The sequence below is a fragment of the Vanacampus margaritifer genome, chromosome 16 (genome assembly GCF_051991255.1).
Source record: "Vanacampus margaritifer isolate UIUO_Vmar chromosome 16, RoL_Vmar_1.0, whole genome shotgun sequence".
Taxonomy (NCBI): Eukaryota; Metazoa; Chordata; class Actinopteri; order Syngnathiformes; family Syngnathidae; genus Vanacampus; species Vanacampus margaritifer.
Genome location: NC_135447.1, coordinates 15,181,218 through 15,207,391, shown reverse-complemented (window position 1 = coordinate 15,207,391; position 26,174 = coordinate 15,181,218). Strand labels below are relative to the sequence as shown.

General features: G+C 37.7%; 2 protein-coding genes across 8 annotated transcripts in view; one reads left to right on the top strand and one right to left on the bottom strand.

Annotated features, from left to right (window-relative positions):
* Nucleotides 1–4,360, top strand: part of map6a (microtubule-associated protein 6a) — a 29,699-nt gene extending 25,339 nt beyond the window's left edge. For 2 of the 4 annotated variants that reach the window (XM_077546614.1, XM_077546613.1), the window contains exon 4: nt 3,936–4,360. In XM_077546614.1, coding sequence (XP_077402740.1) covers nt 3,936–4,069 — 134 coding nt within the window. In that variant the 3' untranslated portion in view covers nt 4,070–4,360. Of the gene's footprint in view, nt 1–1,316; nt 1,428–3,935 lie in introns of those variants that run through there. The other 2 variants (XM_077546612.1, XM_077546615.1) reach the window with 2 other exon arrangements.
* Nucleotides 4,361–8,668: 4,308 nt separating this feature from the next.
* Nucleotides 8,669–24,748, bottom strand: umodl1 (uromodulin-like 1). 4 transcript variants are annotated; one of them, XM_077547693.1, is made up of 18 exons: nt 24,590–24,748; nt 24,260–24,502; nt 23,978–24,136; nt 21,832–21,956; nt 21,570–21,756; nt 20,248–20,388; nt 18,199–18,429; nt 17,831–18,088; nt 16,888–17,000; nt 16,581–16,800; nt 15,069–15,206; nt 13,652–14,346; nt 13,409–13,569; nt 13,231–13,298; nt 13,062–13,152; nt 11,408–11,564; nt 11,242–11,320; nt 8,669–9,323 (listed from the first exon to the last, which is right to left on the bottom strand). In XM_077547693.1, exons 1-18 carry the CDS (start codon nt 24,657–24,659, stop codon nt 9,136–9,138), a joined length of 3,324 nt encoding a protein of 1,107 aa, XP_077403819.1. In that variant the 5' UTR covers nt 24,660–24,748; the 3' UTR covers nt 8,669–9,135. The 4 variants fall into 4 exon arrangements, with proteins under 4 accessions (XP_077403819.1, XP_077403820.1, XP_077403818.1 ...); XM_077547694.1 differs by having other exon boundaries at nt 13,062–13,149; XM_077547692.1 differs by having other exon boundaries at nt 13,062–13,298; nt 24,590–24,744.
* Between the last annotated feature and the right edge of the window lie 1,426 nt (nt 24,749–26,174).

The following is a 26,174-nucleotide window of genomic DNA, read 5'->3' as shown; positions in this document are numbered from 1 at the left end:
TTAGCCATTGATGCTAGTTAGTTAGCTAGCTCGCTAGCTCCCTAACAGGTAGAAGAGCACCATGGGAGCTAGCTAGCTAGCACCGGGGGCTAAAGACAAACTGTGGCAGGGTTTTTACTTTCTGGACCGGGATTTGCCACCTCTGGTTAAAACTAATTGTTGAAGCTTTGTAGGTAGAATTGTTTCTCATTCTTGCTTGACATACAACTTTAGTTGTTCAACAGTCATATTTTGTGCTTAGTTGCCACACAATTTCAAAGGGAGACATGTCTGGACTGCTGGCAGGCCAGCCTAGTACTCACAAGCAGAGATGGCAAATCCAAGTCCAGAAAGTAAAAATAACTAACTAGCTCCTCGGCTGCACATTTACTTGCTAGAGAGCTAGCCTGCTAGTACAAGGGGTTGAAGCCAAATTAGTCCTAGATGCTAGTTAGTGAACTCCCTAGCTAGCACCTCGGGTGCGCGTTTACTTGCTTGGGAGCTAGCTAGCTAGCACAAGGGGCTAAAGCCAAATTAGCCTCAGATGCTAGCTAGTGAGCTCCCTAGCTAGCTACCCGGGTGTTCATTTACCTGCTAGGGAGCTAGCTAGCTAGCACAAGGGGCTAAAGCCAAACTGTGGCAGGGTTTTTAGTTTCTGGACCTGGATTTGCCACCTCTGCTCACAAGCTACACTGTTGCAACACAGGGAGAATGGTTTGGTATTATCTTGTTCAAGTAAGTAGGGACGTCCTTGAAAAAGATGTTGCTTGACATTTCACAAAACAATTTCAAATGTGGACTCATCAGACCACAGCACACTTTTTTGCTGGCAGCATTTTGTGGTGTTACAACTTGCATTTGTAGATTTTGCGCCAACTGTTTTCTAAAGTATTCCAGTGTCCATATGGCAACATCCTTTACACAATGATGCTGGTTTTTAATGCAATGCCGGCTGAGGGGTCAAAGGTCACATGGCTTTCAGTGTCGCTTATGTGCAGAAATAACTCTAGATTCTCTGAATCTTTTGATGATATCATGGAGTGGAAATAAGGAAATCCTTAAATTCCTTGCTATTGTACTTTGAGAAAGGTTTCAGGGATGCTTCTTTTATACCCAATCATGACATGCACCTGTTTCCAATTAACCTGTTCGACTGTAGAATATCCCAAACAGGTGTTACACAACATCCCAACTTCATTGCAATTGTGGTTTGTACGAAAGAAATATATATTCTTTCTCACAGCGCTGTCATGAGTATTTGGGGGATGTCAAGTTGAGATGATGCTGTGTCTTTGACTTCTCATTTGCTAATGAGTGACATTTTTATTCATTTGAAGGGTTGTGCTAAAACAACACCACTACATACAGCTCTGCCAGCCAATCCGAGATATTGGCTGGGTACAGACCCTAAAGCAGCACCTGTGGGGCTGTGCGCTACCCAATCCCAGGTAACCCTCAAAAGAATCACTTGGAAGACGTCAGCCGTAGATAAATGCCACTCATTCCCATTCATGACCATGGAAATGTAATTTTATTTTATTTTTTTTAATCTTTTTTTCCCCCCCGATTTCACAGTGGCACAGTTTGATTTAAATGGTGAACCACCTCCACAACAACTTAGATCAGAGTTACAATGTATTTCTCTTCCATATGGACACCGGAGTAGTGGTGTTGGGGTCAGGGGGCTGCCTGCTGTCACCTCCTGCATGTAAGCTTCCTTACATGGAACACTTCAGGTTGCAGCCTTGCATAAACCTGCTGGAATGCACAAAATTTTTATGTTGTCCACTATAATTGCATGTGAAATGTTCAATAACCCCCCGTAATGGAAGTCACTTTTGACCTGATTTGAGGTTTCCCATTACTCATGGTTACTCATGTAATCACATCAATCCAGTGGATATAGAAAGTGAACATTTCAGTGGCCACGCTTGCACCTCAAAACATTTAAAGGTGGAAAATCCAGGTCCAGAAAGTAAAAACCCTGCCATGGTTTGGCTTTAACCTCGATGCTAGCTGCCTAAAAGTTAAACAAGCACCATGGCAGCTAGCTAGGGAGCTAGCTAGCTAGCACCTGGTGCTAAAGCCAAACCGTGGCAGGGTTTTTACTTTCTGGACCTGGATTTGCCACCTCTGAAAACATTCATATCTCAAATCAAGAAAAATATTTACAACATTTGGCAAAAATAAATGTTTAGAGAATATTTAGCAAATGTGTGACATTGAATGTCAGTGACAAGAAATCAACATTCGCAATAGCTTCGCAAATGTTTGCCCCTCAATGGGATTCGGGTTTTAGTGACTCATTAAGATGTTGTACTAATCATTTTTATAGAGGATAAAGAACACATGTGCCACCATCTGTGTTCAAATAAAGCGCGACTATTGATGCTAACCCTTAGCATGTCAATGCCGTTTTGTTGGTTTGTTAGCATTAAGCTCAGCAGACTACTAAGTCAAAGCTATGCAGTTGTTTACAAAGTACACAACGTCGAAATCTCTATGTTCATGTTTAGTTTGACAATACAGTAAACTTCTACTTTGTGTATTGAATTAAGTGAGGATCAATTGAGTTCATTGCCATTATACAGCTTTCGTATCTCAAATTAGCCCTCGAAAATAAAAAATAAAATAAAAAATCAACCGGATGCTAGCTTGGATCGCGAAAAAATAAGTCGGGTCACTCGTATCTCAAGACACCACTGTTTTATTTTGTTTTTTTTAACTTTTAAAGTAGAGTGACCAGATGTCACAGTAGCATTAGCTAAAGTAATAACACAATCATCGGTTACCAAATTGACTAGTAATTAAACTGGTTACAGATAGTTCCTGGTGAGAATTTATTGTATATTTGATTAGCGTCAACACTGTATTATCCTCTTTTTTTAAATTGTGAAAATCTGGTCACCCTATTTTAAAGCTCAAGCCCAACTCTTAACCCAATTGAAAATATGTGGAGTGAGGTAAAGTTTGCGAGTTAACGCTTGCCTAAAAACCAATCACGCTGTCATTACAGCAAAGGTGCCTTCCGTCAATAACTCAAAATTGAACATACTTGTCTTTTTTTGCGACATAACAGGAATCTGTATGTCACTAAAGTAGACTAATGCAGAAGTCATAATGTAAAATATTTGTGTGAAAAACATTTTTTACAGTATGTGCTAAATATCACGTTAGCTTAGCGCTGAGCTATTGAGTTAATTGGTCACCATTTGTAACCTTGAAATGTTTTATGTCGTGCCGTCCTAAAGTAAGATTTGTACGATTTCTATTTGTAATATATAGATCCACTTGAGTTATAAAGCTCCCGTTGTTTCGGGAAATAATGGATATCTTTACGATATTTTCTATATCCACTGCATATTCTGCATATATGCACAGTTGTTGATTGTTGACTTGAGTTTGTGACAGGGTTGGAATGTGTTCTCAAAGCATGCCCTCACTGTTTTTTGTTGGACCTGCAATTGAAAAGAATATTTATGGAGTGTTAGCTGGGATGTACTTTCAACTGGGGTAAGTACGAATTGGCTTGGAGAGAGAAAGTTTGGAGAAGGTTGTGTCAGTGCAGTGGTCAGTCTAAACTATTACTGATAAACTGACTCTTATTTGAATGTGATTTGATTTTTAAATATTGTAATTTTCATCATGAACAGAACACCCCGAGACCCTCATTGCATTGGCCCCCTTTTGAACTTTTGACATCAAATTGCAATGCTAATGCTTAATTGTAGCCAAAACTTCTTCTTTTTTTTGCATTCTATTCTCCTGAAACCTTCATTTTTCGCTATTCAGAGTTTATACTACATGTTAAGTAGTAGTTTTGATCTCCTCAAATGGGCGGTCGCAGGGTGCTCAACTCAGCCAGGAGACGTTGTTTGTTCTCCTGAGACGAGTGTTTCAACGTGTCTTTGTTTTCTATCTCCTTCTTGACACCTTAACCATGTGCTGCCACCTAGAGATGCTCAGGGCGAGTTTGTCCGACCCGGTCATCATCGTTCCCAGGGTGCTGCTGGAGGAGAGCCAGAACCACTGCTGGAAAGACCTGAACACCGACGCAGCAGCGGAGTTGTGCGATTTGCCCTCGATTTGAATCAAACTGAGTAGTACTGTGACAAACACACACATACATACATACACAAAAAAATTTGGGGGGTAAATGCATGTCTGAATTAGTTTTTGGGTCTAAAACTAAACAGTTGTTTGGCCTTTGGCATTATTGAAAAGGTGCTATATAATTTGTTCTCTTGTTTTATGCATTGTATTTTGAAGCTGTATTGACAATAATCCAAGAAAAACACACACCATGAAGTGCTAATATCACATCTAGAGAAATCTGTATACAGTTAGAGTGTAAATAAAAGATCAACACTTGCAAAATGAAGTATTTTTGTTTTATGTACACTTTGTGGCAAGTCATTTTTTAAGCAGGAAAAATGGCAACTTTTATAATAATGTTGGTGAAATATGAAGTGTCAAGTCAGGTATTGGCAGTGAGCGCTTCTGTGTTGTCAGATACAAATTTTTAGACATGGTGGATGGTTAATAAGTAGGTTAGCTGAATCCTTTTAGAAATTCAATTTAAAAGAGAGTTGATGGGAATTAGCTGGAACATTTGGGGAAGTTAATGTACCATAGATAACGTTAGATTTTGGAAATAAAGATGTCAAACTAATTTTTGATTTTACATATTAATTGATGTTAAAACATAACGACTAAAATAGAGCTGTTATCATATCTGCCAGTGTGCATTGGACTGTTGAATGCAATTTTGGAAATGTCTAATTCTACAGTACCGCATTTTCTGGACTATAAGTCGCTCCAGAGTATAAGTCGAACTAGGCCAAAAATGCATAATAAGGTAGAAAAAAAGTTGCATTAAGTATATATAGTATATTATAGTATAAGTCTAGAGTGCCCTCTTGTGGCTATCTGTGAAATTATATACCCCCGGTATATCTTTTTTATAGTATAAGTCGCAGACTTGCAGGAAGAGCCAACCTATGAAAAATAGTGTGACTTATAGTCCGGAAAATACGGTACATATTTGTTATTACTTCAATAAGGGGATGAGCGAGTACCAATACCAGGTATCAGTATCGGGCCAAGAGAGTAAAAGTATAATTACTTGTGTCAAAAACAACAGTGATGAAAGCAAAAGTACTCAATCAAATAATTACTCAAGTACAAAAAAAAGTACTGTAGCAAACCCAGCCAGACAAAGGTAAGCATACTGGTGTTCCTAACGTTTTTTTATTCCTTCCTTGTTCCATTTGACACACTGTAAGAGCTATAACGTAAACAAACAAATAATAAACATAAATGACAGTCCTTACAATTGTCAAATGTAACTTCAACACACTTTCAGTTAAACATATGAAAAGTTTGCAAAAACAGAAAGCTAGTAAGTAGCATTAAACCATTTAGGAGAAGCTATTATTAGCTTCACTTCAATTGAAAATAACATACAAAAAAACTCCTTTTACAAGTAATTCACGTCATGAAAAATCACAATAAAACAAATAAACAACTTAAATACCTTGTCCCCATTCCAGCTAGGTGCTTAGACAGCAAAAACGTAAATCGGCGTTTCAGTCAGTATAATACGTTGAATCACGGACCTTTTTTGTTTTTTCTGTATCGTTTAGTTAGGTGTAAAGATAAAGACACCTCTAGTAGATCCCACTTCCTAGACTGACGGAAGTGCGCCAAAATAAAAGCATTTAACATTAAAAATTACGACTCAAAAAACAAAGCATGGAGAGAACAGGATATTGACATTAAAAGTCCAAAAGCATGTCAGATTAATAAAAGTCTTTCAGGAGTTTGTTACAAGTACAGGCTCTGAAATGTACTTGACGAGTAAAAGCAAAAAATATTTTTACCAGATGTTTCCTTTCACGTCAAAATTGAAGGACATTAGCTAATACAGCAAGATTTATAGACATCAGCCAGTTGACTCTCTGACTTGCCCTGCATCGAGTCGACAGTGTTGAGCTCACTCTCTCATCTTGCTGGTCCACTCTTCGCTGACATGATTCAACCTTCTTTCATATTGTTGACTAGCAGCCTGCAGCATTCTTACCTAGCTCAAATGATCCTGTGTTGTGGTTGTGGCGGTGTGCATTGCCCTCATATTTACGGGTTGTTCTCATCTAGACAATTGCACGTCATGAGCCAATCACAAATTGGGATGTAGGGGACAAAGTGTAATTTCAAGATTCTGATAGGAAGGAAATAATAAATTTTGTTATCCAAACTTCCATTGTATAACTTAATTTTGATATAACAAAATTAAGATATATTATGAACTGTTAAATATGACTATAAAGAGGAGGTGGTCGTTAGGGCATAATGTTTCACATCCTGTTTTTGTTGGTTGTCTTCCAAGATTTAAAAAAAAAAAAGTTTAAAAATGTGTTTAAAAAAAATCCCTTTTAGCCTCTTATACTGTACGTCAGTTTGGATCTTTCTTTTCTGATCTGAATTGGTTACATTCTGTGCTGACTGACTGGGAGAGAATTAACAACCGTCTTATACTGAAGCACAAGATGTTTATGTGTCAGTCTTAAGCGATACAATCAATTTGGCAAGTAACAAATAGCCAACATGTTTAAATTAGAACGAATCACGTCCTGCGTTCTTCAGTAGGATGTCCATATCAAATGCAGAATGTTTTATCGTCATAAAAACAAATATTTTACAAGTTTGAGGGTAAGTGAATCAGACACTGTTAGCTCCTGTTAGCTCTGTGTTGTAGCTCTTGTTAGCAAAGACTAACCAATGTCACATTCCATGTTGCTCATCATTACTATGTGCTGCGTTCATCACTTCGTCTTAAAAGTTTATACAGTTTCATTGTAAATTGTCAGGATTTTTTATTATTATTATTATTGTGCAACAAGACACACTTGACCAGACAGGACACTGGAGGTCAGTGGAGGATGAATATCAGTCTCTGGATTTCTCTCTGCTCACAAATTATTTATAACGCAAAGAGCTGGGCTAAAAGTAGGGGGAAGGTCGAACAATACACAAACATAGATTATGAATTTCACTTTTTGAATTGAATTACTGAAATAAATTAACGTCTCACGATATTCTAATTTGTTTTGCAGTAAATTAATTTTATTTTGTAAATGCTCTTCTTTACATTTGAATGGTTAATATCATTTCCTCTACTGCTTGTCCAACCCGAACACCTGGACAATTTTAAACCTTATTTAATCTAACATGCACAAACCCCACAAGGCCGCTGGGAGTGACATTCGAACCCTGGACATCAGAACTGCGAGTCATATGTGCTAACCACGACATTACTGTGCTGCCAATTGGTCAAAATTATACAAAAAAACAAAACAAATAACAAAATCCATATACAGCGTCTCCTGTTCAAACTGGCTAAAATAAATACATTTTTGTAAATAAAATTGAACGGTACAGAAAAATGCAGCATTTCTGAAAATGTAATCTGCATTAAAAATATAATAACATTTGAAAAAAAAGAAAAGAAATGTGGGTACTTTCGCATCAAACACGCGCACTCACTCATAATCACGCCACTGTCCTTTAGTGTGCTGGCCTGTTGCCATGGAAACGGTTTGCCAGGTTTTCTGTCGGTGACGTCGAATGCGTGTGCGTGTGTGCGTGTGTGCGTGCCTGTGTGACGTAGATAATGAGAGCGCCAGGAAGGGATTGTGCTTTCACTATTTGAATCTATAAATATAGCTTCCCCTTGTGGTCAAATTATGATGCGACAATCCGAAATGGAAACTAGTCGGCCTACAGGGGGAGTTTACGACGGCTCACAGACGTAAATTGGTCGGGTTATGAAACAATCACGCATCCTTTTTTTTTTTTTTTTTTTTTTTTTACAATATTATGGGGGGTGGGTGCTAAGTAATAATACATGTCAAATTAAATTATACAAATATGTTACACTCAACACAAGGAAATAATTATCATTGTTTTTTTTCTTACAATATCTAACTGACAAAATATAAAGCCTGAGTTTGTTAATTAAAGCCAAAAAAGATGGCTGTATTCCCATAAATTTACATTTATCTGAAATTTTGCCAAACTAATAAATTAACCCAAAACACATTTGCTTTGCTTTTTCTATTTCTTTCAACAAAACCAAAAATAACATTCTTCCAAAATAAAACAAAATATTTGTCAATATAAATTCTGATAAAAGAATGCAGTATAGACCCAAAAAAATTCCCTTGTTGACATAACGTCATTTTACCCAGAATGCTTAGTTTGCCATTCTGGAGGACAACCATGCCAAATGAAAACACGAAGAGGGAAGCTTTGTTATTGGCCATCTGTGTAAATACATGTAGAATTTAGTAAAAACAACAACAACAAAAACTTGCATGTAAAATTTTGTAAAAAAAACAAACAAAAAAAAACTTACGTTTGGAGCAGACGCGTGTGACGTCATGCGTGTTGTGATAATAACATAATCTGATCTACTGTTGAAAGGAGACCGAAAATCTCCTCTTTCATCTATAACCGCTTCAAACATCAATGCGTATTTAGGAAAGAAAAAAAAAAGTTGGTTATGATTTTATTACTTTATTATTTATTTACTCTGTGAGCACTTTGTGACAGCTGCGGCTGTTTGAAAGCGCAATAGAAATAAAGATGCCTTGACTTGAATATTTTATTGAGCGTTTATTTTTCACACATTACTTCACCTTGAAACCATGACAGAGTTGGACATAGATAGATATAATTGATCTAAACATTCTAACAAGTTGATCAATATCAAGAATTATATGTAGATAAATATAATTAATATAAACAGTCCAAAAATAAATTGCTCAATATTGTAAATAGTGAGTGACTTAAAGGAAATGATAACCTTACTAAAACTATAACACAAAATCGCCAATATTATACATAAAACTTTGGACTCTGACTCTAATTCTGATGTGAAAAATAGTATCCGTTTATTTGTTCAGGGTCATGGCATGGGAAAGTCTGATTGGATGGACGTCAACAGAGCAAAGAACTGCTCTAATGATTGTAAAATATTATTTATATAAAATATATAAGAGCACTGCATTGTTATTTTTGCTTAAAAGTGTATTTATTTCTCCATGCCTGACATATAATGACAAATATGTCAAATCATGTAACTCTGAGACTTAATTAAGCAATAAACTCAATCTCGGTGATGTTCACTTGCTTGGATTTGGTAGTGAAGTTGTAATGTCCAATGCGATTCCTTTGATAGTAGAAGAGACAAACGCCGCCAATAATGAAGAAGAGAATCACAGCAATTCCAAGGATTGACAGTCCAATCAGTTGGAGTCTATCATTTGGACTCTCCGGGGGCACTTGTTAGGAAATTTAAAATCAAATAAAACAGAAAACACGCCATCACATTAGTAGTCTGTTATGATTTCAAAAATGTTGCTAAATTATGAAAGCCCCGAGCTGGACTGGGTATCGAGCAATACAGGGCAGATGCCCGGTGAGTCAGTGTCTTTGAGGGCTGATGCAGTGTTATTGTAATATAATTTTCCTCCATTTTCGCCTAAGAGACAGGCCCACAATTTTGAGGGAGCAGCCCATTAATCCATTGACAAAATACGACAATTTGAACCAAGCAGAGCTACATGGTAGTCAGGGATGGTCAGGAGTCATGATTCAGAATATTTGTTCACGATTGGGGTCTTTTTTTTCTTCATTTTAAATTATGCAAAGAGGAGGATGAGAATGTGCAGTGGATCAAAATATGTTGAAGACGTCCTCATAACATTAAAGTGGAAGTCAATCTTATCAATGGCAATATTATCAGGCAATATTATCAACCCAAAAGTTTTTGGGGACAATAATATGTTATATGTGACCTCACTAGTCTAAACATGTCACTCTGATTAATATTACATTTGTAGAATATGAGGTAAGCAGCAAAATACAGACGTTTTTATCCATCTCAGGGAGGCGGCCATTTTTGCCATTTGCTGTCAACTGAAGATGACATCACAATTGCTCAGGGGTCAGGCAACGACCAATCACAGCTCACCTGTTTTCTGAAGCTGAGCTGTGATTGGTTGTTACCTGAGCCCCGAGCAGCATTGCTGTCATCTTCAGTCGACAGCAAGTAGAAAAATGGCCGTCCCCTGAGATGGATAAAAACGGCTGCATTTTGCTGCTTAACTCATATTCCACAAACACAATTTTAACCAGAATACCATATTTAGACTACACTAAGTGCAATTTCTGCAGAAATTGCGTGGCAATGCTAGCTGAATGCTAAGCTGAATGCTTATCAAGTAAATTGAAAGATTAATGATGTGAAAATTACAACGTATTAATTGTAGTTGAAAGATAAATGAATAAAAAGAACACTTGAAGCCGGGAGGCTTGAATTTTTGAAGCAAGTTGAAATTTATATGGAAAAGTGTTATCTGAAAGTACCCTCCATTAATTTTGATGGAAAAGTGGAACTATGATAGTAAGTTGGTTACCCTTAGCATAATTGCCTTGGATATTTGCAATGTACAGTCGGAGATGGAATTCAAACCTGCAAGCTCCTGGTTACTGGACAAGGCAATTTACCAATTGCGCCACTGAGCCGTATCAGACAGCTGGTAATGTTGGTCACTTGTATGTATGGAAGTGGGCGTGGAAAATGCCAGTCCCATTGAAAATGAATGGAGAAAATTTTATATTTAACAGTAAATTGTGCGAATACTGTAAGTAATGTGGAATCAGACGATAAATAACCCGGAAGGCGTACGTTTTTGAAGCAAGCTGAAATTTGAACGGTGTTAATCGGAAGTATTATGTGAGAGTTGTTTTACAGCAAAAAAAAAAAAAGTGGCATATATAAAAATCACTGCATAGAACATAGGCCTATTATTTTCACACACAAAAAAATTGGGGTTGATTTCCTCTTTAAATGTTGAAAAATTAACACATAACTGGTGCTCTTCAAATTTGGCGGGCAAAAAATGTTGATTAAAAAGACTTTTTAATCGAGTGATTAATCATGATTAATCAACATTTTAAAATATGATTAATCTGATTAAAAATTTGACAACATGACTGAGAAGTCATTGTTTATCATACCATCGCCAATAATGATTTCATGAAATAAATACACACACATCCAGAACCTTCAACCTCAGGATCATGTGACTGTAAAAAAAAACAACAACATTTTGCTGGGCTTAATTTACTGGACAATGGTCTGTTCATCCAACTCATTTCAAACCTAGTCTCCAGCACTTATGGCACAGCACTCACCTTCCTCAGACTTGAGCAAAGGCCCAGTAGAACCGAACGCTCTTCCAATTGTGTTCCATCCTGTTCTTTGCACACAATCCTAAAACAGAAGAACAAGCAAACGAGGTTTAAAAAATAATAATAAAAAAGGTTTGAACTATAAATGCTAAACAAAGAGCGCATTCACAGGCACGCAGGTGTCAGATCCAATCTGCAAACAGATCTGAACGTGGCAGTGCAGATAGATCAAACTGACGTCGACAAAGGAGAATATCTGCACAGACACACGAGATTTGCTGGAGTTTCCGTTCATCAACACATCAGTGTACACGTTGAGGGCACATCTGTAGGACACAGACATGAACATACCGTCAAAAAATACAGAAATACTCTAAATAAATAAATAATGATAAATTAATAGTATTATATTTATTAATAATTGGAATGAATATATTTCATAATAATTATATATGATAATTAATAACATAATTAATATACTAATAATTAATTAATAATAAAAAAATACCGTACCATGCTTGCAAATGGTTTGCACCGCATGCACTTTTTTTTTCCACTCATATTTTGCACCCCACATTGACAGTGTGAAAAAAGCTTCTTTTTTTATCGTTTATTTCTTTCTAATTATTAACAAATATTTTAATTCGCTTTATTGTTTAAAAAAAATAGATATATTTAATTTTCTTTGCAATCCCCCAAATCTTCAAGACATGGTAATAAACATTGTGTATACGGTTTCCATGGAAAATGGAGGCAATTTGGAGGTTGGTATCCCAAAACAAAGCACGAAAAATCCAAGACATGAAAAAATATTGGAAAAGGAAAGACAAAAATTTTTTCACAAATATGTAAATTCACAGGTGACGAAATTTGCCGTTGATAGAGAGAGTTTGGCCAACTCGGTTTCAGCAGGGTAATAAGATGGCGTCCATATGTCATGAGACCAGCAGTTGACCAATACGCTGTGATTGGTCAACCAATACACTGGGTCTTATACTGTACTATGGAGAACCAAAACTGTCAAAATTCTATATAAATAAATAAATAAGTAAATACGGATATAAAAAATAGAATTCAAAAGTTAAAAACAAAAAATAAATATAAATGAAATAAAGACAACAAAATAAAATATATCCATAAATAAATAAATAAAAGTAAAAATAACTACAAAAATAAATATATAAATAGAAAAGTAAAAATAATATAATATAAATATATAAATAGAATTAAATATCAATCAATAAATGCTCTGCTCTCGCATTTATTTATATCATGCTGCAGACGCCCTGTCAGCACGAAATGTCAAGTCAAGTCGCAAGTTGTGGTGACAGTGACCAAGATAGCCATTGCTGGAGCTCTCCATGCAATCCGGCGAGACAGCGGAATCAAACCCAAGACACGCTTAGGACCGCCCCCTCATTTGAATAACATTTTGTGGTGACAGAGCGTCTGCAGCATGAAATAAATAAATATGAGAGCAGAGAGCTTTTATTGATTGATTGATATTTAATTCAATTTATATATTTATTTTGTATTAATTTCCACATTTATTTTTATTTTTTTTTATGTATTTATTTTTAATTTTGGCAGTTTTGGTCCTCCATATACTGCCAAGTGGATTGTTACAAGTGGATATCCTATGTGCTATGCTTATTCATCCTTTCTATAGCTTGACCAAAGAATGTCCTTTTATTAAGAAACATTGAACCCTGGTGAAAACACATTAAATACAAATATACAAAAATATACAATATGTACATATATGTCTTTTCACTTGACTTAAAAACAATAAAACAAAAAACGATTCATCTTGAATAGCTTACCTGTTGTCCAGGAAGACAAAGCGCTTGTTGTCGAGCGGATTTTGCGTTGGCGTAGCCCAACACGAGTAGATCACGACTTTGATTTCGTCTGCTGAGGTATTCATGCTCACTTCAACCACAACGGCTTCCTCTGGCGACATGCTGTAGTTGTAAGGTAGAGGAAATGTACCGTTCATCAGCTGTACTGTCACCTGGAACATCCCGGAGCTTGTGATCACATCTTGGATCAAGTCATACCTGGAAACAATGACAGAAAACTGTCACCAAAATATGATATTACACAATAAGTAATGTCAATTCCACTTTTATGGTTTGAAGGAAGAGCGACAGTGGAAGCATTTACGCACCCCATGGAGCCAAAGTCAGCAGACATGAGCATGCTCCTCCTGTATGTACACATTATGGGAACTTCCAGGCGTAATTTGGGTGCCTCCAGTGTTCCATTGGGTGACATGTATGTTTCCATTGCGTTGAACAGTGTTACAGAAGCCATGTAGTAGGATTCATTCTAAAATAAAACAATGGTAGGGGTTATCATCATATTTAGAGCAGCGAACAAGAGAGAACAAAAAACATGTACGATAACTTACTTGTGCAGAAATTGTGACACACTCGTTCCACTCCGCGATCAGCTGAGCATGGCTGGCATTGAACCCACTGACCCCGCACGCCTGATTGTCCAGGTACAGAGTGCCCTCCCTGATGTTGTTATGAGCTAGAAACTCTCTCGCAACTGTCACTGTGATGCCTGTAACTGTGCAATCAACGGAAATATCATCCAGAATTGAATACATTCCTTGGGAGGTATCTTTGAGGGTTGCATCTGTATTAGGCGTAGTGCGCTCAGTCCTGGAAATGGTGCTGCTTGTTGGTTCAAATGTGCTTGTTGATACAGTTTTTGGTATCCTGGTGGAGGTTGTTGCGCCAATAGTGGGAGTTGTTAGCTCAGCAGAAGTGGCTGTACGAGGTGCAATGATCCTGGATGCTATTGTGGTTGTTGACAAAGTGGAAGTGGTTATTTGGACTATAGTGATGGTTGTTGGCGCACTTATCGAGGTAGTTGGTGCTACAGATGTGGTTGTTGGTACCATGTTGACAGTTGCTGGACTGATAGAGGTGGACGGTGGTGGGCTCGTGGTGGCTATTTCGACAGAGGGGATTGCGGTGATTGTCCCTCCAATTGTATTTGGAAATGGATACGTTGATGTTATTTGAGATAATGAGGAAATGCTGGCTGAGGATAGTGTGAAAGGCGTTGATGGCAATGTTGTGGTCTCCATGGTAGCTGCACAAGGGAAAACATATTTAAGAAGAAAAAATCAGTGAATAGTACGGAAGATGATTAGGGCCAGTGAAGAGGAAAAAAGGGTTGGCATCATTCTTACTTTATTCTCAGAATTCTGACTTTAAAGTGAGAATTCAGACTTTAATCTCAGAATTCCCACTTTACAGTCAGAATTCTTTTTAAAGTGAGAAATCTGTGATTAAAATCTGAATTCTCACTTTAAAGTCAGAATTCTAAGAATAAAGGGAGAGAATCCTGCCAACCCTTTTTCCCGCCACTGGCCCTAATCCTCTTCCGAAGAATAGAAAGTTAAAATGCACTAGAAAATAAGTGTCAGTATAGAAAATGTAAAGTGTTGAGGTTTTGTGAACCCTAGGATGAATATTTTCTTTAGTATAATTCCAATAGGCACAAGTATGTATTGGCACAAAACAAACCTTACATTAGGGTACATTAGGAGAGAATTATGAACAGTTCTAAATGCAGTAACTGGCACACAAAGTTGTGAATTTCATCTGCCATTAAGTCAATAACCAAAGTATACCCGACCAACTAAAATGTCAGAGTCAGCAAATATGTCCAAATGAAAGGCAACAGTTAAAACTGAGTGATTTCATTGATAAAATAATCCATCATATTTATGTTGATTTTACAGGTGGGTGTTTCCTTTGTTAGCCTCCGTGCAAGATTGATCTTGTAACGTATCCAATGTGAGACGCTACCTTGACAGGTTCTCCCAGGCCTTTGTGGGTCTGTGTCCATGAAGTCAGGTCGACAAGAGCATGTGTAGGAGCCCCAGGTGTTTGTACATGTAGCCCACTGGGAACAGTCATTTTCTTCTGGCACACATTCATCAAAATCTACAAGAACAAACACATAAAATACAGTTTTCACTCTTAAGTTTGACTATCTGGCATTCTTTAACAACAACACAGACATCAGAACTGTAGACGAGGCATCCATAATTTCACCTATCCTCCCTTATAGCAATCCATGACGTCTCTGATCTACTGTTGAAAGAAAACGGAATCTCTCCTCTTTCATCTGTAACCACTTCAAACATCAAAGTGTATGTAGGGATGTAAAAAAGATTTGTTGGTTTGTTATCATTATGAATGTATCATTGTTAATGTTTTATGTTATGTGTTCTGTAAGTGCTGCGGCTGTTTGAAAGTGCTACACAAACAGAGGTGGCTAATACAGGTCCAGAAATTAAAAACCCTGCCACAGTTTGGCTTTTGCCCCTTGTGCTAGCTAGCGAGCTCACTTGCTAACTCCCCGGGTGCTCGGATACCTGCTAGGGAGCTAGCTAGCTAGCACAAGGGGCAAAAGCCAAACTGTGGCAGGGTTTTTAATTTCTGGACCTGGATTTGCCACCTATGTTTACAGATAAAAGATGAGAATATAGTGTAAGTGGCTGATGAAGAATTATAAATATTCATATAGAGTATGCAGTTACTGTGTAAACTGTATCTTACAGAGGTGGCAAATCCAGGTCCAGAAAGTAAAAACCCTGCCACAGTTTGGCTTTAGCCCCAGGTGAAAAGCCAAACTGTGGCAGGGTTTTTACTTTCTGGACCGGGATTTGCCACCTATGTTCATAAATAAAGATGACTGTCAGAGAGTTTTGATCATTTGAAGCTATCATCAGTAACATAAAGAAATTAATAAATCACCAAAAAATCTTTGCCTACTGAAATGAAAGGACATGACATTAATCAGTTCCGGCATCCTCCCACAAAAAAAATATCCCAAAAAATTGTGTAATTTGATTCAGCAAGAGAAATAGCCCTTTATAATTTTGTTCTTCATAAAAAAAAAATGTGACAACATATATAAATACAGTGTAAATGATTAAACATTTTATGTATGATGGTTAATTCATTGTGGCTTCTTCTGCAATGCGCCACATGTCCAACTGGGGGCAGTATAATATTATTTTGCAGATCAACAAAGAAGATTTTCACAATTATTTAAACTGACTAACTGCAGTGACATTTCTATTTTTAGCTGAGGATACAGAATACATGTATGTGAGGCCTACTTCCTCATTTTACTACTTCCCAATTATTTTACGCTTGACACCATGCGCAGCACCAGTTAGTGTCAAAAATACAAAGTATATGTATGTATGTATGCATGCACAAAAGAAACGTTTTAATCCTGGCCTTTTCCATCATCCATCAATACAATTTTAGATATGGAACACTGTCAGACTGTAAAGAAACATATACCACTGATGCTTGTGTTGTTTTCGTCCATTGTGTATATGGAGCTGTTCCTCAGTGAGTAGAGCAGTACTGTGGATGTATTTCTGATGTCCTGTTCTTGACCAGGACTGAAGATTACGGTGAAGTCGACCACCACACTGCCGGGGGTAAAGTTTCTGATTTCGATTCTCACCTGACCTGAATCCACCATAACCTTCATATCTTTGCTCAGAGAACGGTAGATCTGTAAGGAAACATGCCCACTGTCACATGCTGTGATATTCACATTCAGTTAGTCAAAGACGCTTAACTCGACACATGATGTACCAACCTCGTCTAAAATGCCTGCAGTGAGGTTTTTGTAGGCCTGGCTGCTTGTGTTGAGCAAGTCATCAGTGAACGCTATGTTGGTAAGTCGAGTTGTGGCATCGAGTGTTTGGGCATCTTCAAAGAAATTAGTTTAGTTTTTTTTGTCAGTAACTTTTACTTTACAGGGTTCTTTAAAGAACAAGAATTTCAAGAATCCCCCCCCCCCCTCAGTTTTCATGCTTTTGTTAACATAAAAGTGGAAAAAATGTTAAACTAAAACAAATATGACTACATCTTTCAGTTATTGATACAGTAATTTCATGATAATAATCATAATAATTTTATCACATTTAGATAAAATTAAAAAGATGTACAGTACAGTAGAAAACGAGTGTGATATTGATTTGTGTTGAGGTCATTTTTCTGCCACTAGATGGCATAATTGCATTTGTAAGACGTTGGTGACAGGTGCATTTGGGTCCGCCATCCCTCAATTACTCGCGTCCCTTTCTTTTCATATTTTGAGCTATTTAATCTTTAACATGAAGTAACTTGTGAAATTCTGCACATTCTCCGGGCTCATTCTATGCTCCCTTTTGGGAGCATGGCTTGAGCTTTGTCTTTAAGTCAATTTTGTTGCTCTGATTCATAAAAAATCATTAATTCATTCATTCATCCATACATTAGAATGGTTAAAATATTAAGGTATTGAGATATTATACTATCCTTTAGCCAAAGTAACTTCAAATCAAAAACTAAATATTAAAAAAAAATATATATATATATATATATATATATATATATATATATATATATATATATATATATATATATAGTATAAATTACCCCAAACTTTTTTCAAACTTACATAAAAGATATTAGTGACCCTTGCAATACTAAGACATTGGTCTATACCAAAACAATTAATATAATGAAGAATTTAGATTTGTATAAACGGTTCTTACCCGTTTTGACTGCAATATAAAGAACATCTCCATGGCTTTCATTTGTATGGAGCTTAACAGTGACATTGTAGAGCACCCCTGGCTGCAGTTCCCTCAGTTCTATCGTGGTCTGCTCAGTTGCCCAAATACTAATAACCTCTGAGCCCTCACTAAGAACCACCAAGTAAGTCTGGTTTGCTGGGATTAGGCTGGGCCAGTACACACAAAAAGAAGTGCCAGTGATGTTGGCAGCCTGTAATCTGCTGATGCCAGGGGAGGCTGGAAAAGGGCAGAGAGTGAGTGAGGGAGAACACAATTATGACTCCTATTGTATTTGCTTCCTAAACAAGAGAGTTGTCAGAATGAGATAAGAATAGGAACGTTCATACCACTTGATGACGTTGTTGTCAGAGGTAGCCCGTCAATTGCATTATTAGATCTGTATGTTGTCGTTTGAAAGGCAGTGCTTGTGTTCAAAGGAGGCAGAGTCATGTTGTTTTCAGTGATGTTGAAGAAAACCACAGTGTTGTTGCCTGCAGTCAGAGGTGAGGTGGTGTTGATTGGAAAAGGGCAACACTGTGGGGCCTCTGTGGTGGATGGCATGGTGATGTCATTTGGCTCTAAAAGATGAGAATATAGTGTAAGCGGCTGATGAGGAATACAAATATTCATGTAGTATGCAGTTACTGTGTACAGTATACTGTATCTTACATAGGTGGCAAATCCAGGTCTAGAAAGAAAAAACCCTGCCACAGTTTGGCTTTAGCCCGGGTACTAGCTAGCTAACTCCCTAGCTAGCTCCCCGGGCACTTGTTTACATGCTAGGGAGATAGGTGGCTAGCACCAGGGGCTAAAGCCAAACTGTGGCAGGGTTTTTACTTTCTGGACCTGGATTTGCCATCTCTGGTCTTACGATGCAAAAGTCATGGCACCATTTGTTGTTTTAATGACAGAAGTAATTTTGATATATCAGTGCAGTGCCAGTAGCTCATCAGCAAGGGAGCCATGTTTTTGTTAGACTGTTTTAGCTTAAGCAGTCTAACTGTGCGCATGAGTGGAGTTGTTTTTCTTTCTTTTGTTTTTGTTTTTTAGATGGAGTGCAGTTAGAGATTGAACACCGCAGAATTACTTCCTATCAATGGAAGCTGCTCCTCTCATTCCATTTAATTTCAGCGCAGGAAAGGTGCATACAGTCTTTGACATTGTGGAAGCAGAATTAGACTCAAAGGAGATGACGCAAAAGATCGAAGTGATTGAAACATATCAGCAAATGGCAGAATCTGTCTGCCTGCACCTCAATCAAACTTTCAAAATGCAATGCCTGCACCACAACTTAGACCTGCTCTGAGCTGGTTTTAGGACTAGTCTACTTTCAGTCACCAAATTATCAGGTGTATAAAAAGCCCTTGGACTTTGGTATAGGAGAGTTAGCATTGCAAAATGATGCCAAAAATTCATTATTTGAGCCACAACAACTTATTACAGGTTATTCCCAAAGGTTTGGCACATTTCTTGAAACTGAGATGACATTTTCAAAATACCACGGACAAATCCCACAACCACCTTACAATAAGCGAAGTACGCATCTCGGCAGCGCGGTGCATTATGGGTAGGCCGGCTGGTAGCCTGCTACCAACTTGTCATTGAAAACTAATGGAGTCTAACGGGGAAGCGCTGATTTGGACCATTTCAACCGTTGTTTTTTATTGAATCTATTTTAAACATTAGGAATGTATTTTACATGCGTAAACATCCCATTTGAAGTGTGCATGTCTACGAAAATACCAAAAGAAAGAAAACTTGTGCACAGTTAGACTACACTTTGCGCTGAGCACAAAAGTAGGGCCCAATGTAGTGTTGACACAAAAAAACTTTACATACAGATACTTCAGATAACTCTGAAATTCTTTCAAGATAAGATTTTGTCATTTTATAAAGCATTTTAAACAAGTGCAGGTTGCATCACCAATGTACTGCTGAACGGAACAATACGGGCTAGCATCTTTGACTTTCATTTGCATAAATTGCCTAATGATTTGAGGTTGGTGCTCTGTTTTATTTTATTTTTTAACTTGTCCTGATCCACTGCTTGGTCTTTCAAAATTATAAATTTCCATGCTTTTTATGCCGGAGCAGTTTTTCTGTGTAACAGTAGAGTTTGATATACTCCTGTGGTTATTCATATTATGACGGCTATTTATTGCATTGTGAATGCAGTGCAGCAGAACATGGTTTGAGAGGGTAAATTTAGAGAAAATACTGAAGAACAGAGCACACAAAACACAAAAACAATGCTAAAGTTCAATAGCATTATAAAACAGTGACTTCTTTAACGTTACATAGAGAATTAGGTAGTATGTTTTGTGGACTGGGAAGGTAGTGCTTAACCCAAATAGTTCTCTAAATTTGTAGACCACAGTAACCGCAGGCACGCAAACCTGCACAATGAGTTCCAGGATTGCTTGGATCAACATCAAGATATCCTCCATGACAGGTGCACTGGTAGGAGCCCACCGTGTTGCTACATTGCGCCAGTGGAGAGCACTGATGGAGAGCAGGATGCGCACACTCATTTACATCTACAAGGACAATTAGAGACACATGAAGTGGTTGTACTGGAATTACAATTACACTGAAATACACTGTGCCCTTCAATACACAGTTACAGTAAACCCAAAATGATTCAAAATTGGAGGTGGTAGGGGGCGGGGGTGGTCTAGTCGCCACCGAATCACAGTGCACATATAGACAAACAATCATTTGCACTCACATCCACAACTATTGACGATTTAGAATCTTTAGTTAACCTAACAATACACATATTGTAACAGGAATTACAAACACAAGGCTAAAAAAACAACAACAAAATCATTGCATTTTTAAGGATATAAATCATTTTCAATGAAAATTATATTTTACCCAGAAAAATCTTTTACCACCAGACCCCTCTGAATTTTAATTGAAGATCCCTGCAATAGACAAATAAAAAATGCATCCCCTGTAATCTAAACAAAGAAGCTGAAAAATCCATCTGTTTTTATCCATCTCAGGGTGCGGCCATTTTGCCACTTGTTGTCGACTGAAAATGATATCACAGTTACTCATGGCGCAGGTAACGTCCAATCACGGCTGGCCTGTTTCCTGAGTTTGGTCATGTGATGTTCGCAAGCTGTACTGGGATTGGTCATTACCATAGCTATGTGATGTCATCTTTAGTCGACAGCAAGTGGCAAAATGGCTGCCCCTTGAGATGGATAAAAATGGCTGGATTTTGCTTCATAACTCCTATTCCACAAATGTAATATTAATCTGAATGCCATGTTTAGACTAGTAAGGTCACATATAACATATTATTGTTAAGAAATGTTTACGGTTGACTTCCACTTTAAATACAATACCAATATGCAATTTCTTATAAATCAAAGGCCTCTAAAATAACTTGATTTCTATTCCGGTATGGATGATACGTGTTAAGGTGGTTACTACTGTGAATTTGTATGACTTGTGAGCAATCTGTGTACGTGGAGGAGGGGGAATATGTGTGACTAACTCGGGTGTTATTTTCTACCATCGCAGGAAACATCCCACAGAAGACGGTGGCTCAAATAGAAGCGGTGGGAGAAGGAAGCTGTGGTGCGACTGAGTCATTCTTTCCTGACTGCTATGTTCTGTACAAACATCACACGCTACAAGAATGTCACTTCTGTGAAGAAGCACAAGTCAAGTCACGAGCGACCTTGCCTCTGCTTGTCCTCCTCACCTTCCACTGTCACAGCTAACACCTCCTGTATGTGTTTGAGGAGGAAATGCAGCTTTGATGTGACGTCGTGCAGTGAAAGAGCAAAGCTGAAGTCGATCAGCAGCGAGGTGGCAGTTCGATACGGATGCACGGGCCATGAGGCCAGGTAATAGACTGAAAAATTGACAGACTCCAGCGCTCCAGTTACCTGTGCAAAAACAAAGGAGTGAATGCACTGCTCATCATCACTGAATATGGTTTTGGGACGTCAGGTTTGCGGTACCATTGCTTGAAGTAATCTTGTGTGGTTGAGAAGCGCTCCATTGTTCATCAATTGTTGATAATCTGTCTTCACTGTCACTGTCGCATTGAATCGGTACCCCCCATTTTCAGTGTAGTTAGCTGATCCTGATTAAAAAACATTGTTGAGAGCTTGAAATGTTTCAGTGGTACACATCACAAAAAGCACCAAACATGTTCACCATTAATTACAGTATACATTTTGCACATGGAAATATGTCATATGTCTTCATTTTTGTGATGACATGCTAAGTTTAACGTGTTTGTGAATTTGGTACACCGCACTTTGTATTTTAAAAGGGACCCCGACTGTCATGACAAGTTAGCTCTATATTATTTATTTGGTTGTTGCTAACATAACTATGATATTCTTTTTTTTTTTAATTTATCATTTCTTGTTTAATACATTTTGAAGAAACTTTATTTGGACGTACCATTGCCATTGTTATTTACTTCGCAACACATTCTGCCGAGCAATGTGAAACGCCTATAAAGAAAGCAAGGTAAGCCTCCGTTGCGTTCCTAAAGAAACAACAAGCGATCGGGAGAGTCTCCCTCCCCCACGCCGTATCTCGTCATTCACCAGACGCATTCAAGTGTTTTGATCATCCCTTTAGGAACGTTACGGAGACTTACCTTTCTTTTTTTGTTGCCGTTTCACATTGATCGGCAGAAAGCCTGCCGTCCTATGTTTTTTCTTTTTTAAGACAAAAAAGGTTGTGTTTTACCTTGACAAGTTTCGGCGACGACTGAGGAAGCCGTCGCCGAAACTAGTCAAGGTAAAACACAACCTTTTTTGTCTTAAAAAACAGAACGATATAAATTTGTAGACAAGATGATTTATTTATTTTTTTGCCAGAGAGCCTGCCGCCATTCTACGTCACTATGCACTGAATGCGTTGCGACGTGAATAACAATGGCGGCGCACGTCCAAATAAAGTTTCTACAAAATGCATTAAACTGGAAATGATTACGAAAAATGAATCTCATAGTTATGTTAGTAACAACCAAATAAATAACACAGAGCAAACTTGTCATTACAGTCAGGGTTCCTTTCAAAGCACGCCCCCGGCGCATCCGGCAATTTGGTGACAAAAGTGGACCAGATTTCAAACCACGCCTAAGTGATGACACAGCCAGTGTAACATGATTTTGGTGGATTTGATCAAGGTGCAGGTAGACAGATTCAGCACTCCACGGACGTGTGTGGTGGATATCATCATAATTCATTCATAAATACGACAGCAGTGTGGGACAATTTCTCTGAATAATTGTAGAAGTCAATTCAAATTATTATCAATATCATCTTAAAAATATTTTTGACAGCACCCCCCTGACCAGGCGGCACAATTATGGTAGTGGTGCATGTTTTTTTGTCACACATAATCTGGAATGCAGGGCGGTCTCCAATTTCTCATGTCACATGCGCCATGTTGAGATCTTCTTGCAGTCCCTTAAACTCTCAATACTCTTTGCGCAAGACGATCTCCTGCATGGACTGAATGTAGACACGTGTGCCTCTCTCTGGTGAATTTAAACGGATTAAGGAGGGGAGCCGCTTCGATTGGCCAGGAGTTGGCTGCATTCCCTCGCACAACGGCGAACCACAGCAACACACGATGCCTTTTTCTGTCTGTGCAAGGCTGGCTATCTATCTATCTATCTATCTATCTATCTATCTATCTATCTATCTATCTATCTATCTATCTATCTATCTATCTATCTATCTATCCATCCATCCATCCAACCAACCAACCAACCTTGCAAAATACCAAAAGAAAGAAAATTACATAAATCCACACATTTAGACTGTGCTTTGTGCTAGACTTAAAAATAATAATAATAATAATAATAATAATAATAATAATAATAATAATAATAAGTGAAATGTCAACAAAAAAAAGTTAAATGTCAACAAATATTTTTACTGTCAGTTTTACAAATGTACTGTACTTGTTTTGATAATTTGGCACAACAGAACACTGTAGTTATAAATTTGCACATTTCTGCACCTTGTCATTTCTGTACACTGACTACTGAGAGAGAGAGAGAGAGAGAGAGAGAGAGAGAGAGAGAGAGAGAGAGAGAGAGAGAGAGAGAGAGAGAGAGAGAGAATCAAGGATACTAACTTGTAAGATTATTGCAGAGAAAGTGACCTGATCTCTCACAGCACTTTTGCCAGTCTGGACAATCTATGTCCCAGTCGCAGTCATCAACACTGGAGTAAGACCTATCTGTGGTTGGGCAGGATCCAGGCTTGGACATAACCTCCGTACTGCGGTTTAAAGCTCCATTAAAAAGAAAGTAACGTTATAAGCCATATAATTATTAGCATCAGGATATTTGTATCAGACCGATTTGACCAACAGAAAGCAATCAAGCAAGCAAAAGCAGATATGCTGCACACTTACACAGGGCACAGTAGCTTCCCACTTGTATGTAACCATGGCAGCATCTGGTCACCTGCTCCATCATCATCCTGTACTCAGTCTGATGAACTACTCTGAAAAGTGTCACTGGACATGCCGTCCAAAAGAGCCAGCCTCCGCAACTCTTAGTCGCAGTATATGGAACCCTTCGTAACACCAAGGAAGTTACAGTGTGGGTCTCGTTGTAAATACAGAGATGGTAGCCAGATGCAGATAGACGTTTTCCTGTCAAATAAAGCACATGTTAAAAAGCTATCATGCAATATTATCATAAGAGAACTTTCTGTCTCGGTAATATATTTTCAGTCATACCTTCATATGCAGCTGTTTTCCATGTATAGAGAGGAAGGGCAAATATCCAAATAGAAAGCATCCAATCCATTTTTATCAGCCTTACCAGCTTATATTTAACGGCAGCATTGTAAGTGCATGGTCTTCATTAGGATTATAACAATATACTGTTGGGTGTACTGTACCCAAAGCATAAATCCTTTGTGGTTCTAGCTCCCCCGCCCCCTGCCACCCCTGGTTGCAACACCTATCCCTAAAGGATCATCAAAAAATAGCAGCTAGCAAGTTTTGGATGTATTTTTTTGTGTTGTATTAGTCACTATATTGAATAAATGTTGACAATGTGTCTCATATGGAATGCCTAATATATTACACTCATAACACATGCAGAGAGAATTATTTTTGACTTTTGTTTTATTTTTTATTATGATTCTAATAATGCCTAGGCCTAATAAAAGAATTGTTAAGTATGTTTTTTTTTTACATTGTAAGAAAATGATCATTTTGGTAATGTTAGAACTGTAAACATGTTTCTAACATGGAGTGTGGATGAGAAGGGAGATGCCTAAGTCCCAAAAGATGTGGTTACCACGCAGGTAACCATGGCAGTACTTGCTGTACCGCTGATACTAACACAGCGTGTCAGCAATTATTGTCTTGTAAGAAGGAATGAAATCTCACTTGCTTATAAACATTACGTTGATTGTAATTTTAGAAATGATTCAGTCATTACAATAAACATTAAAATGTTATCACACACATAAACAATTTAATGTTTCAATGTACTGTATAGTTTTCATTCTGAATGTAATGATGAACATAATTATTTCCATTATATAGTAATATAGTAAAAATATGTGCCTGATTAGGCATGCTACTCTCATCAGGGTGGTTATGACGTGCAACATTTGGAAGTAAGGGAGTGTGTGGGAAGCGAAGGGATTCAAGAAGGGGTAAAATTTGGTTACTGCACATTAACAAGACCTCGAATCACAAGCGCACTGAAGTGGTTTTATTTTATGCATCATATGTGATGAACATAAAGAAAGTATTTGCAGTGGTGCAATCAGCGCCACACCTAATTGCGTCACATAACGGTTGCCAAGTAATGTTGCTGACAGCTTATTACAGGAAAAGGCCTGCAGGCAAGATAAACAAAAACAGGGCGCCATGTCCCCATTGAATGCCCCCACACAAGCCTTCTGACTACAATTGTGTTACTAAATGACTTTAAATGAATTGAGGACGAGTTAGGGCAAATACAGTATGTTTTCGAAATTACAGAGAGAAAACAAATCCTGATGATGATTCTATTCTATGATCTATTCTATGATTTCTATTCTAAAATCGAATTTATTTTTATACAGTACATTTCATGAATTTAAAAATAATATATAGTACAGGACATATTATGGCTAGCCTTAACATTACACACAAGCTTTTATTAGTTAGCTATTAGAGAAGTCCATTCATCCATTTATTTTCTAGACCACTTCATATCCTCATTAGGGTCACAGGTGAGCTGGAGCCTATCCCAGCTGACTTTGTGGGTACCTCCTGGATTGGTCAATACAATTTCAGGGCACATATAGACAAATAGCCATTC

What these genes read in the sequence shown, in the direction of transcription:
- umodl1 (XM_077547692.1), bottom strand. Translation starts at nt 24,659, where the DNA reads ATGGATTGGATGCTTTCTATTTGGATATTTGCCCTTCCTCTCTATACA. An exon ending in GTGTCACAATTTCTGCACAA is followed by an intron (nt 13,570 to 13,651) that starts GTAAGTTATCGT and finishes GTTTTATTTTAG; the next exon opens with AATGAATCCTACTACATGGC. An exon ending in TTTGCTCAAGTCTGAGGAAG is followed by an intron (nt 9,324 to 11,241) that starts GTGAGTGCTGTG and finishes TTTCCTAACAAG; the next exon opens with TGCCCCCGGAGAGTCCAAAT.